This window comes from Hylobates moloch, unplaced genomic scaffold (assembly GCF_009828535.3).
Source record: "Hylobates moloch isolate HMO894 unplaced genomic scaffold, HMol_V3 SCAFFOLD_8, whole genome shotgun sequence".
In the NCBI taxonomy this organism is placed as follows: Eukaryota; Metazoa; Chordata; class Mammalia; order Primates; family Hylobatidae; genus Hylobates; species Hylobates moloch.
The window spans coordinates 14,960,905-14,976,408 of record NW_026652283.1 but is presented as its reverse complement, the minus strand read 5'-3'; the positions used below and the strand labels follow the sequence as shown (position 1 = coordinate 14,976,408).

The window sequence follows — 15,504 nt, the reverse complement described above, 5'->3', positions numbered from 1 at the left end:
ATCTGTATCTCTAAATGTGTAAATGCAATTTCCTCATTCTCTTCATTTTCTAAATACTTTGGTATTGTGGGTTTCATTTTTTCATTGACCAGTTAGTTATCCAAGAGGCATATCTTCAATTTCTTGGAGGTTTAGTTTATTACTAATGTTATTGAAACTTCTGTAAGAGGGTGAAATATTCTTTCTTCATACTAAACAATGTTGTGATCTTTATTAAACACTTATCAATCACATTTATTTAATTCTCTACATCCCTTCTTTGACAATTTGATCAAAAACTGACAAGAATGTGTTATAGTCATTGATAAGAATTACCTATATATCATTTTTTCCAAAAGACAACAAATTTTTTTATGATTTCATTACTTAAGGGAAATCCACTGGCATATCTTCAATTTGAATTGTGTTTTTTATCAATATAAAAAAATTTTCAATGTCCCTTTAAAATGTTTTTTCCTTTGAATTCAACTTTGCTGAGATTAGTATTTTCCAGTATTTTTTGTCTTTGTCTTATGAGTTTCTCGTTCATTATTATATTATTATTATTATTATTATTATTATTTTAAGCTTTGTCATTCTGTGTTCGGGGTGTTTCCTGTAAGCAACAGTTATAACATGCATCGTAGTCACTTTTCCTTACCCATATTGTCCCTTTTTCTGTTTAGTCATCCTCAAAAGAGATTTGCTGAGAGGTAGTGTTTACTAACTGAGAGTGTATGTGGATATTTTTGCTAAAGTCTACAGTTAAAGTGACCCATTAAACCCAAGACTGCTAGGCTACAATGAGAACTTTATAGCATTTTTAGGTTTTCTAACACTCTGACTAGATAGAGTGATTACAGACTACAGTGTCAAGCATACATGGCTATCTGGCACCCCCCAGAACTCATACTCACCTATAATGTTTTATTTTTGGTCAAGCGGGTTGCACTGCATCCAATACTTCTTGGATGACTATGTCTTATTGCCATTACTTCTTTTATTTGTTTATTATTTTAAAAAATTTTCTATTGATACATATTAGGTGTACTTGTTTTCAGGATACGTGTGATCATTTGATAAATTGATATAGTCAAATCAAGGTAATTTGTATATCTATTACCTTAAATATCTGTTCCCGTTACTTCTTGTCCTGTGATTCTATGGGAGTTGCACTCCGTGATGTAGTTTAGAAGCAGAGGTACTTGGTTCTGAGTAGTGGTAGAGAAGGATGAATGGGAGGGTTCCTTTCTCTTTTCTCCTCCTTCCAAAAGAAAAATAAACAGTAATTATGCATTAAAGCAAAAGCTATTACTATTTTCTCTAGAACTGACCTTAATTTCTGTGGTGAGGGCCTGTTCTGATCATCTCTTATTCACCACATTGGTGACCTGGGGGTGCCTCTTACTCTAAATAGCATGAGATTATGGAAAACATGCATCCTTTTTTTTTGAGAGAGAGAGTCTACACATGAGACTGACAGCAGTTTATTAGTCACATACACTCACAGCCTGGGAAAGGAAAACACCCTGATATGTGCAGGGTCACCTGGGGTTGCACTCAGGCATACAGTGAACAAGCAGGGTCTGTGGGGGGCAGGCTTTGTAGTGACAAAGGGTTGTGGTGACAGGTTGGTTCCTGTAGGCTGGATGTCATTGGTTGCTTTGAATAATGTTGAGAGCTAGCAGAGAAGTGAAACCTCTTAGGTTGAGACCTGGGTGGAGTGCAGCTGGTCTGGCTAATAGGGAAACTAGCCAGGTGGGGAGCTCTTCCCTCTGGGTGAGGAGCATATCTAATGAAAGCAGGGGAACACATGGTTAGACCCTTGGGGCCTGTGAGGCTCAAAGGCATCAAGGCAGCAAATGAAATTTTGAGCCTTACAATGTAGGGCATTACATAGAAGAGAAATAAACTGTATTTCTCTTTCATATTAGCAAATTTGTGTAGTTTATAGTGTTATAGCATGTGTGCATCACCATATATGTTTCTCAATCCAGTTTCAAAAGCCTTAAATTTAGTGTAAATTGCTCTAAGGATCTCACGGTAGATTGAATGCCAGTCTCAGGACCAGAGTAGAAATATTGTCCTTAGGTATTTTAGAAAGAATTTGGGGTAAGTGATTTCAACGACTGAAATCCAGACATTTTAAAACTGTTCAGAAGATGTTAAAGAAAGTCATAAAAGTGGTAGTTGCATTAAACACCAAGAGGTGGACTACAGCAGTGCATTTGATATAACAGCAGGAAGATGAGTGTTCTGCTGAGTGATGTTTCACTTGACCTCTCTGTTCCTTCACTCATTAATACATAAAATAAAGAACGAGTCTAGATGATTCTACAATCTTTTATCACTAAAATGACTGTGATAATTTTGGATAAATAGAAACATTTTATTTAGTGTCTACAAGGCCTAATGCTCCAGAATAATTACCCTATGCCTGTCCCCTACTAATTTATTAATTCATTTTCTTAAGCAGCAAGGAATACACATTTCCTGGTACAAAAAAAAAATTCTAAAAAATGACTTTCAAATGAACAAATACATCTAGCTAAGCAAGAAATATTTGGGGAATTCTGAACAATGCTAAATATTTTGAGTCCTTTACTACTTCAGCAGTTGAACACTATTACTAACTGGCTGGTTATATTATGAAAGTAATAACTAGGGTGCACTGTGGGCATTACGAATGGCAAGGAATGAATGACCCGTCAGACTCTAGGTGGCACACTATTTCTCATGCTCCTGTTCACCTATCCTGTGATCTGCAGAAGTTTAGTTAGTCTCATTCTAGACCTCAAGTCTTCACTATGTCTCCTTTGCAAGGATGCTCCTGATTTCAATCAGCTACTGGAAATGTCAGATGAAAAATGGCACAAATGTGAATTACGACAATAAAAGTTTATAAGCTACTAAAATAAAGTTATAGTACCTAAGAGCTGAGTCAACTGACAATGTTAAATGGAACATTTTACAACCAGTCCTGGGATAATGATAAAAAAAAAAAAGGCACACAGAACATGAAGAAATATCTGACAGGAGACAGACCCAAGATCAAGCTCAGGCTACATGATGATGTGTGAGCTACCTGGAAAGGGGGCAGGAGGAGGTGATAATCTAAGGTTTGTGGAGTGTCTCCTCTGTGTCTGGCCCTTGACAAACATTATCTCTTTAACTTCTCATGACAACTCAGTAAGGGAGATTCTGTTATCATCATTTCATAGAAGAGAAACTGAGGCTTAAGTGGTCCAGTTATTTGCCCAACGAGTACACTGTTAAGGCAAGATTTTTTTTTTTTTTTTTTTTTTTTTTTTTGAGACAGAGTCTCGCTCTTTCACCCAGGCTGGAGTGCGGTGGCGCGATCTCTGCTCACTGCAAGCTCCGCCTCCCGGGTTCACGCCATTCTCCTGCCTCAGCCTCTCCGAGTAGCTGGGACTACAGGCGCCCGCCACTACGCCCGGCTAATTTTTTGTATTTTTAGTAGAGACGGGGTTTCACCATGGTCTCGATCTCCTGACCTCGTGATCCGCCCGCCTCGGCCTCCCAAAGTGCTGGGATTACAAGCGTGAGCCACCGCGCCCGGCGTAAGGCAAGATTTAACTTTAAAAGTCTACATGACTCCAAAGCCCGTGCTCTTTCTATATCTTTTTATACCCAATTCTGTCTCTTCACATAGACAGATAATCTCCACATAAATAAAGTAAATTTTAGGTGTCCTGAAGAATCTTTCTGTCAGACTTGATACAAGTGTTTGTCCCATGCTATCAATTCAGGCGATGCTTCTCTTTACCATGTAAATTAGCTATGCAGAGAATGTTAAATGAATCTAAATATGGCAAAAATGTGGGACTAGAATGAAGATGAGCATTAGAAAGAAAGACACATGCTAAAAATGATATTTAAGAATGAATACAGGAGCATTATAGAAAGTTTGAACACGTAATATGGCAATCTTTGGTTTGGGGTTTTCTTTTCTTTTTTTTTTTAAGATAACCCCACTCATCCATATCCACAGATTTATATTATCTTTCTCTAACTTTTCTAGTACAAATGTCCTTCTCTCCTGTCACCCCCAAATCCCAAATACCAAGTCACAGTACTTCTCATTTCTGTTTTCCACAGCATCCCCAGTGATGAGAGTGCTCTGGTATGCCCAGGGGGATCTAGTGGTATCTCCTAAAAGGCTGGTATTTGCCATAATGAAACAATTTCTTTAAAATATTATGTTTTACCTTTAAAGATCTTAGGAAATTTATATTCTTCTTCCTCATCTGACTCTCTTATAATATAAAGATAGTCTTTTCAATTACTTATTATGGACCAGAATTCATGCTCCAAGAAGAATTAATGTCATGTTAATTCTGAGGCTTCACACACTCTGTGCAAACTCCTCTTACACTAGCCAGAGAAACATGGTGATAAAAAGGTATAATCGCATGACATGCAAAGTGCTGATGTGAAATGAAAAGGACAGAAATACGATTGGGATATTAATTCAAGAGGGGAAAAAATAGCACTGTTTGAATAGGCTTAGAAGGTTTAGTTCTTCCTGAAAATAAGTAGGATGTTATTGCATCTTATCTTGACCTCCACCTCAACTCTCCCCATTCAAGTACAATCAAATGTTTAGTTCCTGTGTGCACACACGCATGGGCACACACACACACATGCACACACACAAAAGCACACATATACACATCAAAAAGGCTACACAATATCCAACAGACAAGACTTATAGAGAAACATTCAGTGAACTTCGTTTACACATCTAAACACCAGATAAAGGCATCATGTAACTGTAGCAATAAAACCATAAATTTTCATTATAATAGAACCCAAATAAAATGGTAAAGTGGAACTTACAAAATAGGTATGGTAATACTTAATTTATACCTATCATAATACCTGTTTTGGTATTATTTTGCCAAATAATCCCTATTTGTCAGGCACTGATCTAAATACTAAAAATATAAGGATAAATAAGACACACACAGCTCCTGCGAATTAATAGCATAATCAGGATTACCTTTACAACCCAGTTCTTTTGACAAAATAATACCTATTTTGTGAGTTGCACTTTACCGTTTTATTTATTTGTGCTATAATTTATTTAGGCTAGCTTTCAGATATAGGTCCAAGAATATAATAGACAGGTAATTTTCATTGTTGATCCATAGTAATAATCATTGAGTAGGTAAAAGACAAAAGACAAACAGCTTTAAATGGGAAGTGGCACAACTAATCACAATTGTCATACTTATGCACTTGCTGACTGTGATCAGAATATTTAAGTTAAATCCCATTTAAAAGTATGCATTGTCAAGGGAGAGGCCAACAACCACTTTCTACTGCAGGAAGCAACCCTACACCCCATGTGCCAAAGATGGTACTGAAGCCCAGTCCTACTGGGTCATAGACTGATTGCTCTGGTCCCACACCCTCTTCACCTCCCATTGTAGGAGTTGTTCCTATAAAAAGGCAAGGAAATGATGAAACCTTGGCATTTGTGTGTTCAAAGATGATCATTTCCTGTTCTCATAATGCATAACATTAAAAAAATTCAACCCATTCAGAGCTACAGTTAAATTAAATTCTCTCTGTTAAGTTAGATTTTTCCCTTTTAAGCATTCTGTAGTGCTATGTAAATACATTTGGTAATACTAGTTCTCCTTGCTGTTTTTAAAGTATTGCCTAAAATTAAGTATCACATATATAATATGTATAAAATAGTGCATTATATTTTATATATTAAACAATACCCCAAAATTTACTGAAGAAATAAAAAGTATGTATGCGGATAGAGATAGAGACAGAGGCAGAGGCAGAGACATAGTTATATCACAGACCCAAAGTAAAAGTCTAAACTTAGAAGCAAATTAATTACCTTGAATCTTGAATACTTTCATATATACCCAGTATGACATCATAATGAAGTAGAGATCCTTTATTTGGTGGTATTAAATTGAAGAATTTACTTATTAGGCGAAAAGAGAATCTCCATGTTAACCAGAGATTGCAAGTAATTTGACCAGTGAGGTCTGTGATATTATCATAAGGTAGCCCTGGATTTATCAAAGTTGTGAAAATAATTTAACATCTATCACCTACATATATTATCTCACTATCCTTACAATTAGCATACGAAACAGACTATCTGGTCATAGAAAATATTTTTCATTCATTCACTATATATTTGCCAAATAATCCCTACATGCCAGGCACTGTTCTAAATAATAGAAATATAAGGATAAATAAGATACACACATGTCTCCTACAAGTTAATGGAATAGTCAAGATTACCTTTACAACCCAGTTCTTCTGACACCTATATTGTGTGATGCAAATTAAGAGTGTTTTGTGACCTTCAAAATATTTGGGGTGCTTTGCTTATCATTTTACTATTAATTACAGAATTAAATAAATTTTGACAATCAAGTTTCAGATGAGCTTTTTTGCTTTGTGGATATTACTGAAGCGAACAAAGCTCTATGAATTGTGGAATGATAAAATATTCACAGAAACTTACAACTCTGCAGTTGAATAACAATTACATTTGTTCCAAACAGGCAATTGGTTTCCAAACACATTAAACAAAGGCAATTTAGAAAGCTTCTTCTTCTTCCTGGCATCATTAACATTGTTGAACGTCCTGGGATTCCGGAGTGTTTCACAAAGGTAAGTTAAGAGTGTGGTAAGATGAAAAATTTCTGAGTCCATGAAATATTGGTCTGGGAACCATCACTGAGCCAGCGGGAATTCTGTACACCATGACTGGACAAATTAGCATATTAGAGAAATTCAACAGATTATTCAGGGCAAGAAATTTCTATTTAGACTTCACTTTTTCCATCGATCCTCATAATAAAATAGTGCTTTACAAATTCTAAAACATGTCCTAACACAAGATCTTTCTCCCCACTATGTAGCATCACTTTAGAATTAGAAATAAGTGTATTGATAATAAGAACGAGTGAATCATTACCATTAAAAGCAAATATCATTAAACAAATAGCTAGAAATCTAATGATGTTTGAGATTTGGATCCTATTCAGGCTTTTAAATCAGCAGTGACCATTTCAAGGTCAATTTTAAAAACTACAAAACCCCTTAGCTTGTCACCTGAGATCACCTGAGTGTGGCTTAATATGTACCATCTACCACCCATCCACTCATCCATTGCCAGCCTCTCTCTCTCTCTCTCTCTCTCCCCTTCACATGTTCTTGGACAGCTGCATACTTTGAGAAAATTCTCTAACCTCTCTGGGCCTCTGTTTTTACACATGTAAAATAAGAAACCTCTTGTGGGTTTTAGGGGGACAAATATTGATAAAGGGCTAATCACAATGTCTGTCACGAAGCAGAAACTAAGCAGATTTTCATTTTCCTCACTTCCTTCCATCCATTTATCTCTTTAGTCATTTAGTCATATATTATCTCATCCATTGTCACTTCACCTTTGCCTAGGTCATTATTTTATTAACCTAACAAATCTCTTTTTGAACATCAGCCATGTGATAGGTGGTGTCATAAACTAGAAAGATACAAATTCAGTATATCAATAAAGGTTTATTTTCACCAATGTTCTGCTCTCATTGGGCTTATGGTCCAGTATAAGAAAGAATCAAATCTCATGCAAGGCAGAATTGATAACAAAATTAAAAGCCTTAATGGCTCTCGGAATTTTTATTTTTCTTACACCCCAAAGTGTATAAATTATCAAACTGATCCTTCACAGTGTATACTTTTCCTAAATGCTGATCTCATTCTTAGATCGAAAATCAAATTAGAGAACCAGAAAGTTTTGCAGAAAGGTCCAACAGGAATGTTCTCAGCATTGTAGCAAAATAGATTTCACAATGAAAATGGAAGCTGGAGGCATGGCCTCATTCCCCTCCATCTACTGCCTACAGACACATAAGTGGTGCTCACCCAGCAATTCTCAAAAACTGGCACCATCTCTCAATTTTTATTTTGTATCCTATGGTAAGGTTTGATCCTTGTCTTTCATAAAGTAATTTAGTCACCCAAGTTCAGTCCAGTTTCACAATTTACATGCTATACAAACTTCAACAAGCTGTTTAACCTTGCTAAACCTCAGTTACTTCATTTGAAAAATGGAAATGATAAAAATAGTAACTGTGTCATAAGGCTTTTGTGAGGATGAGTAAATGCTCCAAAGTGTTAGCAATTATAATTATAATGGTCTCATGCCTAGCCATATGCTCTCTTCTTCCTCCTTTTTATTCTTCTCCTAGACTTACGTTGAGGTGTAGTAAAGATGACCGCAGTCATGGACAGAGTTCAGGTAGAACTGGCACTGGACCCAGAATCCATTAGCCCAGGGATTGACTCATTAATATATCCACTCAACCAACATGCTAAGCATTGTTCCAGGCAATAGAGAAATAGAGTTGAACAGGCAAACTTGTAGTCTACATGGAGCTAACATCTAGGGCCCAAATTAAAATATTCAAGTGTGATTCTTTCTCTCTGATTGTGGAACTAGTGAGTTCCTGTAAAGAAGTGAGAAATAGTGGTGTGGAGTGCAGAGGAGGAGGTAAGAATAAAAATATACAACACACCAGAGATTGGAGGAACCAAAGATGAGAAGTGACTAAGTAAAAATGTAAAGTTCATTCAGAAATAAATCTGATTCTTACCAAATCTTCTTCATCTCCTATCTACTTTCTCTTCTCCTGCATACTTTCGTAGGGAGGGAATAAAGATAGAGAGAGAGGAAGAAACAAAGCAGGAAGGAAAGAAATTAATTTTCTATGTGTTGAGCAGCCTGTGTGTCTTGGGTGGCATGCTATACACACACAAACAACTGCACTTACTCCCCACCACCTTCTTGGCATATAGATCTTATCATTCTACGTTATAAATCAAAAAAACTAAAGTGCAAAGCTAGTTAAATAAATTGACCAAGTTCACACAACTAGGATTCAACCCCAAATTTGTCTCTGAAGCCCATGCTTCTACACTTCTATACTATGCTGCCTCCAAGTGCCATAGAAGAGCCGTCTTCTTGCTCTCTGACAATTCCTAACTTGGTTTGGGAGAAAACTATTTCCTTCAGTTAAAGTAACTCTACCCACTACCACCTGTTGACAAGCACCCCACAGGAAAAGAATGGATGTCACATGTCAGAAGTAAGGAGATTCTGGAAAATTTGCCTCCAGAGATTAAGCAGCTAGAACCAATGACATCAATGCCAAAGCACATGCTGCCTTGGGGACCTACTGGCCATTGGGATTGGACAGGCCAAGTCAGAAGAGTTAAGCAAGACATAATATGAAACCTGAGAGAGAAAGACCAGTGTCTGCAGTGAGGAGCGCATGATTCCGATTTTTTTCTATACTGTTGTTTTTGTCAAACACTAATGAACAATAAGCATGCAAAGAAATGGGGAAAAGCACCGATGTCCCAGGGACAGCATTATTGAAACATATTACTTACAAGTCAAATCGTATTTAATCTCAGCACATATGCAATCACAATCCCATTTTTTACCAAAGGTGTATCTGTTCAGAGCCAGGTAATAGTGGCAAATCTATCAAGAACAACGCAGTCCCAACTTATTCTTGTCCTCAAGATCTTGAGGACAGTGTATTAATTGTGAAACAACATCCTCACCAAAATACAGGCAGGATGAGGTCTGTTTTAGCACCCTAGACACCCCCACAGCCAAGTTCGTATTAGTCTGATACAATCTTATTGTTAAGTCCTAGAACCAAACCAATCTTGTGAGGGTTACTGGGACATTATCTCAAATCCCCAGCTGCATAAAGCTAGGAATTATCCATAAACATAAGGCCAGACTTACCTGTCACATGTACCAAATCAAACAAACTGAAAACAACCCCTCCACAATCAAATTTGAAATACTGCATTGGTGACATGTCATACTCGAGGCTTTCCAGTTTAGGGGTGAAGGAAGCAGGTAGATGAAAGTAAATACGTCTACAGTGCTTTATATAAATATGTATCCTAACCCACATTGGGTGCTAAAATAAAAAGAAATTTCAGGTGTTTTAAGGGGGGCGGGGCAGAGAGTGTTTGTTTTTATAACTAACACCACTGTCCTTCCTGTGTTGTGAAACACATCTTATAAAGTTGATATTGCACTTGTTTTGTCAAATATTCCAGTAATCTTTTGTGTCTATGCTGTAAGAATTATTGAAAGTGACATAAATCAGAGACAAATGACCAGAGTTGTTCAGGCAGTATTCATTCTCTTAGAGTTACAGTTACAGTTATTTTTAGTAATGTATTGAGAAGGAATAAAAGGTAAAATTAACTTTTGAAACCACAAATCAAAAACAGATGACTGACCCCATCTATTTTTGAAACTTATGTGTTATGTGATAAAATTAAACTTATAGCGGATATTCATTTGTTCATTTGACAAATATTTATTGAACATCTACTATGTATCAATCACTGGGAATAAAGCAGTGAATAAACCAATTTGAAGTTCCTATTTTGCTGGAACTTACCCAAAAGTGTTTAAGAAAGTAATTTGTCTTTAGAGGCAGTATGCCACAGAGGAAAAGGGCCAGGATTCAGAATAATCAAGTTCTGGTTCCAAATCCAAACTCTGCCAACTGCTATTTCTATGAACCTTAAGCAAGTTATTTAACCTCTTGGAAACTTCAGTTTCTCAATCTGCGAAATGGGATGATTCTATCCCACCCTTGCATGGGGCTGGTACTTAGAAGATACTAGAAAGGCAGGTTTTTCTGGAGGTTGCGGATGGAGAGTGCACATTCTAGAAATATATTCATAGATTCCTTCTTTGACAATGGTGCTTCCAACATAATCTCAGCACTGAATTTACAAATCCCCAGTAAACCTCTTATGCATCCTGACCGCCATGAAATCTGTCAAGTCAATAGGCTTTCAGCCTTCTCATCATCTCTCCGTCAGCATTGAAGACAGCATAGCAGGTTGTAAAAAACCGCCACCTAAAGGTCCTTATGAGACACTTTACTAAGTCACAAAAACTCCTTCTGTCCTTTTAAAAAGACTGTTCCGGTGAGCAGCGCTCTTAAATAATCGTCACTGTTGTGCCAGTATCTATGAGCCCATCATAAAAGGCAGACAAGCGCAGGAGGGAAGCAAATGATTTATCAATTCATCTACATCTGATCCTAAGAAAAGCGTTCTTTCTTTCTTTTTTAGATATTGTAATCTAAATCATTTTAATGCCCAGAACATCCGTGGAAGTAATCTTGAAGAAACACTTCTCCTCCACGAAAAGTCTCTGAAATTTTATGGCAGTATACAGGAATTTTCTTCAAGTATTGATCTTTGGGAGACAGCCCCACGAAACTGTGTTTGAGTCTACCTGTCTTATAAGAACAGTATTCATTGTTTTCTTCTTCAGTTGAGCATTTTATGTGTTTTAGTGTAAAAGCCAGTATATATGGAGGTGATTTTATAAATATCATTTGTATACCTTATTTACAAAGACTAATTATGACCTTTCTAGTAAACTGTCATGCTTTTGCATTAACATGTTACAGCATTAGAATTAATAATTTCAAAGTCTAGGTGATTGCTCTATGACAAAAAAAATGACAGTTTTCTATACACCAATAATACCTTACAACTTTCTACAATGGTTCAGCCATTGAAAGCATATGACCTTTTTTTTTGGAGTTTTAATGAGTCATTAGAAGCAAAATGACAGTATTTTAATATACTCTCTTTCAATACACTTAGTGAGCCCTTATTACATGCCAAGCATTGTGACCATATACTGTATATAGCTGAGTAAATAATAAACACATACATGATTTTCTATATTTGCTGTTAATATTATGCTATCACAATATGACTTCATTAAGGACATTTTCTCTGAATTTAAAAGCAGTATTACTAAAATAGATGTCCTTAACAAAGAGAATGTCCACATACTAAAAAAGTTGAAAAATAAATGTAAGTTATGGAATTCTTGGAATTAAAAGAAAGAAGGAAATTAGGGAAGATAAAATGAGGGCTGAGAGGAGGGTAAGTGACCAAACCAAATAGAGATGCTTAAAGGAATTATATGAATAACATCTTTCGGTCTCCACTGCTAATTCAGATGCATTCAGAAAATTATCTTCTAAGAGTTTCTTCTTTTATAAGCAAAAATATGTGAAAACACATTTTTTAAGAAATCAAATAAAATTAAAGTCTGTTTCTTAGTAGCAGTATTTGTCAAAATTTGGTTGAGGACAACTTGCTACAGGTCAATCTTTCTGGCCCCTACACAGACTGCCTTAACTCAAATCTTTTTTTCAGATTGGGGTCCAGCAACTGGTGGTTTTAATAAGCACACCCAAATCATTCTCGTGTTCCCTAAAGTTTAAAAGCCATTGCTTTCCAGGACAATTCATGTTGGATAGGACAGGTGAGTTTATCAGCTGACTGCAAATTATTCTGCAATTATGCATCTCCCTTGTGTATACATAAAATATTTTAGGTCTGTAGAATAAAAGATTTGCTCAACTTGATTAGGTATGCTATGCATTTTTAATTGCAAAAGAGGAGCTGTAAAGCACCAGGTGTTTCTGTTACTCAAACTATTTTTTGTTTGAGGACAAATGAAAAGGCTTGCTGGTACAGGCATAAATTCTTTTCCTGCAACTTTTTCAAATCCTTTCTGTTTAGCAATTGTTTCCTAGCAAAACAGTGAGGCAGACCCCTGATATTCCTTAGAAGCTTTCCTTGCTGCAAAAGGTTAAATGCCAAGTTTGCAATTTGGGTTTAATGAACACCCAAAAGAGCAAGAAATCTTTAAACACTTCACCTCAGTACAAGTGAGAAGCTCTAGTCCCTCTTACTGTTAGAAAAGGAGCCTGCTTTATTTTGTTCTCCCCCTCCCCACAAATTTGTCTTCATCTCCTTAATTTCTACATCATAATAGAAAAAGGTGCTCATTATGCTTTCACTTGTCCTTAGAGCTGAAAGATCTACAGAATTATAAAGTTGACCCAAAGCAAACACCAAAAGAGCTTAGAATCCTCACGTTGGCGTTGACACTTGTGATTAGCTAAATTGCAGTAACTACACAGGCTTCCATTCGGAACAGGATGCATTCACACAGCCGTTTCTTCTCTACTGCCTAGCAACATTATCATTGAGCACCTGGAATAGTTTAGGCATTAAGTGTAATTGGTTTTGCTTTACATAAATCTGTAGCTTTGTAAATAAGCGGAGCATTTCAGCTTCTATATAACACCAATTAACTTAAAGGGATGCGTTGTTTGCAGAAGCCTGCTGGGTTTCGTACTGTATTTCTCCAGTAATATGCTCAGTGGCGGGTGAAGTTCTGTGTCCCTGCAGTGTTCCATTTACTCCAGCCACTTGGTGCCAAGGGTCTGTACCCAGCCACTCATTTGCTCCATTTTTCACTTGTGGCAAAAGGTTGGAAAAGTGAAGACTTCCCTAAGAAGCACCTTCTGTGCTCTATTTCTGTCCATGATCAAGGCCCGAAACACAAGGTATTTGAAAATGTTTTCTGTGACCTGCAGAGCACAGGTCTGACCCCATCTGATTCTGTTCACAACTGACAGTAACATCTCGTTTCTCTTCCTTTTTTTTCTTGTAACACTTCAATCCATTGTAGCCAAAAGTCACTACATTGACCCTATATACAAAATTAAGAAAACTATACTCTCATTACATAAATTTATAAGTGAAGATGGTTTTCATCAGAGTGACTTCTTTAATAGCACAAAATAACATTCAGAGATCCGCTCCTGAAAGTAGGTAAATGTTCCCAAGCTCCATGGGTATTTCTCCTTATTTCCTCTTTATTCAGTTTAATCCCTTATCTCTCATACATATCCCCTTCAGGTAATCTTGATTTATAGCATTCATTCCACCCTAGCCAACCTTTAGTTCTCTTGGTTTCTGAAAGTGTTTTATCAACTATCAGAGTAACAATATCACCAAATAACAGCTCATAATTCAAAAAGTTTCCTATTATAATATTGCACGATTTACAAATTGAAGTAGAGAAAATAATCCTTTCTGAAAACTGTCAGGATCCCTTGTTCTATGAAAACAAAGCTTCCACACTGGTACTCTTAGCCAGTCAGGTGATAGGCATCCACCATCTACCATTCGCTCACTACAAGAGAAGCCAGCGTACAATTATTGGTCCCAGACTTATGAGTAAAGCCTTCAAATAAAATCAGCAGCCAAGTGATGACAGCACACAGGTGCTGCTAGAATTCAGGTCTGCTTGTAGAGAGCAGGGAAATTAAAAGAACCACTAATAGTAACAACTCACATCTATGTCACCTTTTATAGTTTACAAGTTGCTGTCACACATATTATCACATTTGATTAGCACCACCACTCTGAGAGGTAGGCACATTTTAGCATGCCCATTTTGTAAATGAGAAATTGCAACTCTTGACACCTTAAGTGATTTATCAAGAGTAACAGAGATAGTAGGTGGCACAGACAGGACTTGAACCTTGGTCTGTCTGTCGCTAAAGTGCTAGCTCCTTCTACAGCAATACTCATAATGTCACCAACACGGGATCATTCCCCAGCCACAGAGGTGAAACACTCTCTACATCATTCAAACGGGAACAAGAATGGGAGGAAAGATTATGTCAAGGTTACAGACTCTGACAAAATGGGTAACAAAAAGCAAACATCTTTTTAGCATCTCTTCTCCCTCACTCAGCTCTCCCTGTGGAGCCATACGGTTTCCCGACATGGACCTCAGGATGTCAGAAACGGTCCCAGAAAAGACCTACCCAGATTGAACACAATGGCAGGGGAGGTGTTCTCAATGTCAAAACCATCCTTTATTTCTCTTTTCATTAAACTGACTTGGCTGTGCTACAGTCAGTTACAAACTGCCTTAGAAAAGGCAATTTGAGGGCCAGGCACAGTGGCTCATGCCTGTAATCCCAGCACTTTGGGAGGCTGAAGTGGGTGGATCATGAGGTCAAGAGTTCAAGACCAGCCTGGCCAATATGGTAAAACCCCATCTCTACTAAAAATACAAAACTTAGTCGGGCGCGGTGGCACACGCCTGTAGTCCCAGCTACTCTGGAGGCTGAGGTAGAAGAATCGCTTGAACCCGGGAGGCGGAGGTTGCAGTGAGCCAAGATTGCGTCACTGCACTCCAACCTGGGAGACAGAGCAAGACTCCATCTCAAAAAAAAAAAAAAAAGAAAAGAAAAGGCAATTTGAGAAAAACAAATGTACCCTGAAAAGTTGTATTAATAATTACGAAGACTTCTGTAGTACTTGTTAAGTTGAAGCCATTGTTCTAAGTGTTTTCAGGGCATTTGCTCATTTAATCATCACAGTAACCCCATGAGTTAAATACAATGGTTAATTTTATTTTATAGGTAAGAAATATGAAAGATACAGGAGCTAATAACTTTCCAAGGGTTATACAGACAGTATGGGCAGAGTCAAGGTTTGGACCCAGGACATTTGTCTACAAAATCTGGGGGCCATTCCTATCTAGGTAACTGTCTCTCAGTACAGCTGTTATCTATAGGAGGT

At 37.1% G+C, this 15,504-nt stretch overlaps 1 protein-coding gene across 1 annotated transcript in view; it reads left to right on the top strand.

Annotated features, from left to right (window-relative positions):
- SLC15A5 (solute carrier family 15 member 5) overlaps positions 1 to 11,320 on the top strand; it is an 89,054-nt gene extending 77,734 nt beyond the window's left edge. The window contains exons 8-9 of the mRNA XM_032158990.1: positions 6,541 to 6,651; positions 11,161 to 11,320. Of these exons, the coding sequence (XP_032014881.1) occupies positions 6,541 to 6,651; positions 11,161 to 11,320 (271 nt within the window). The remainder of the gene's footprint in view (positions 1 to 6,540; positions 6,652 to 11,160) is intronic.
- The last annotated feature ends 4,184 nt before the right edge of the window (positions 11,321 to 15,504 follow it).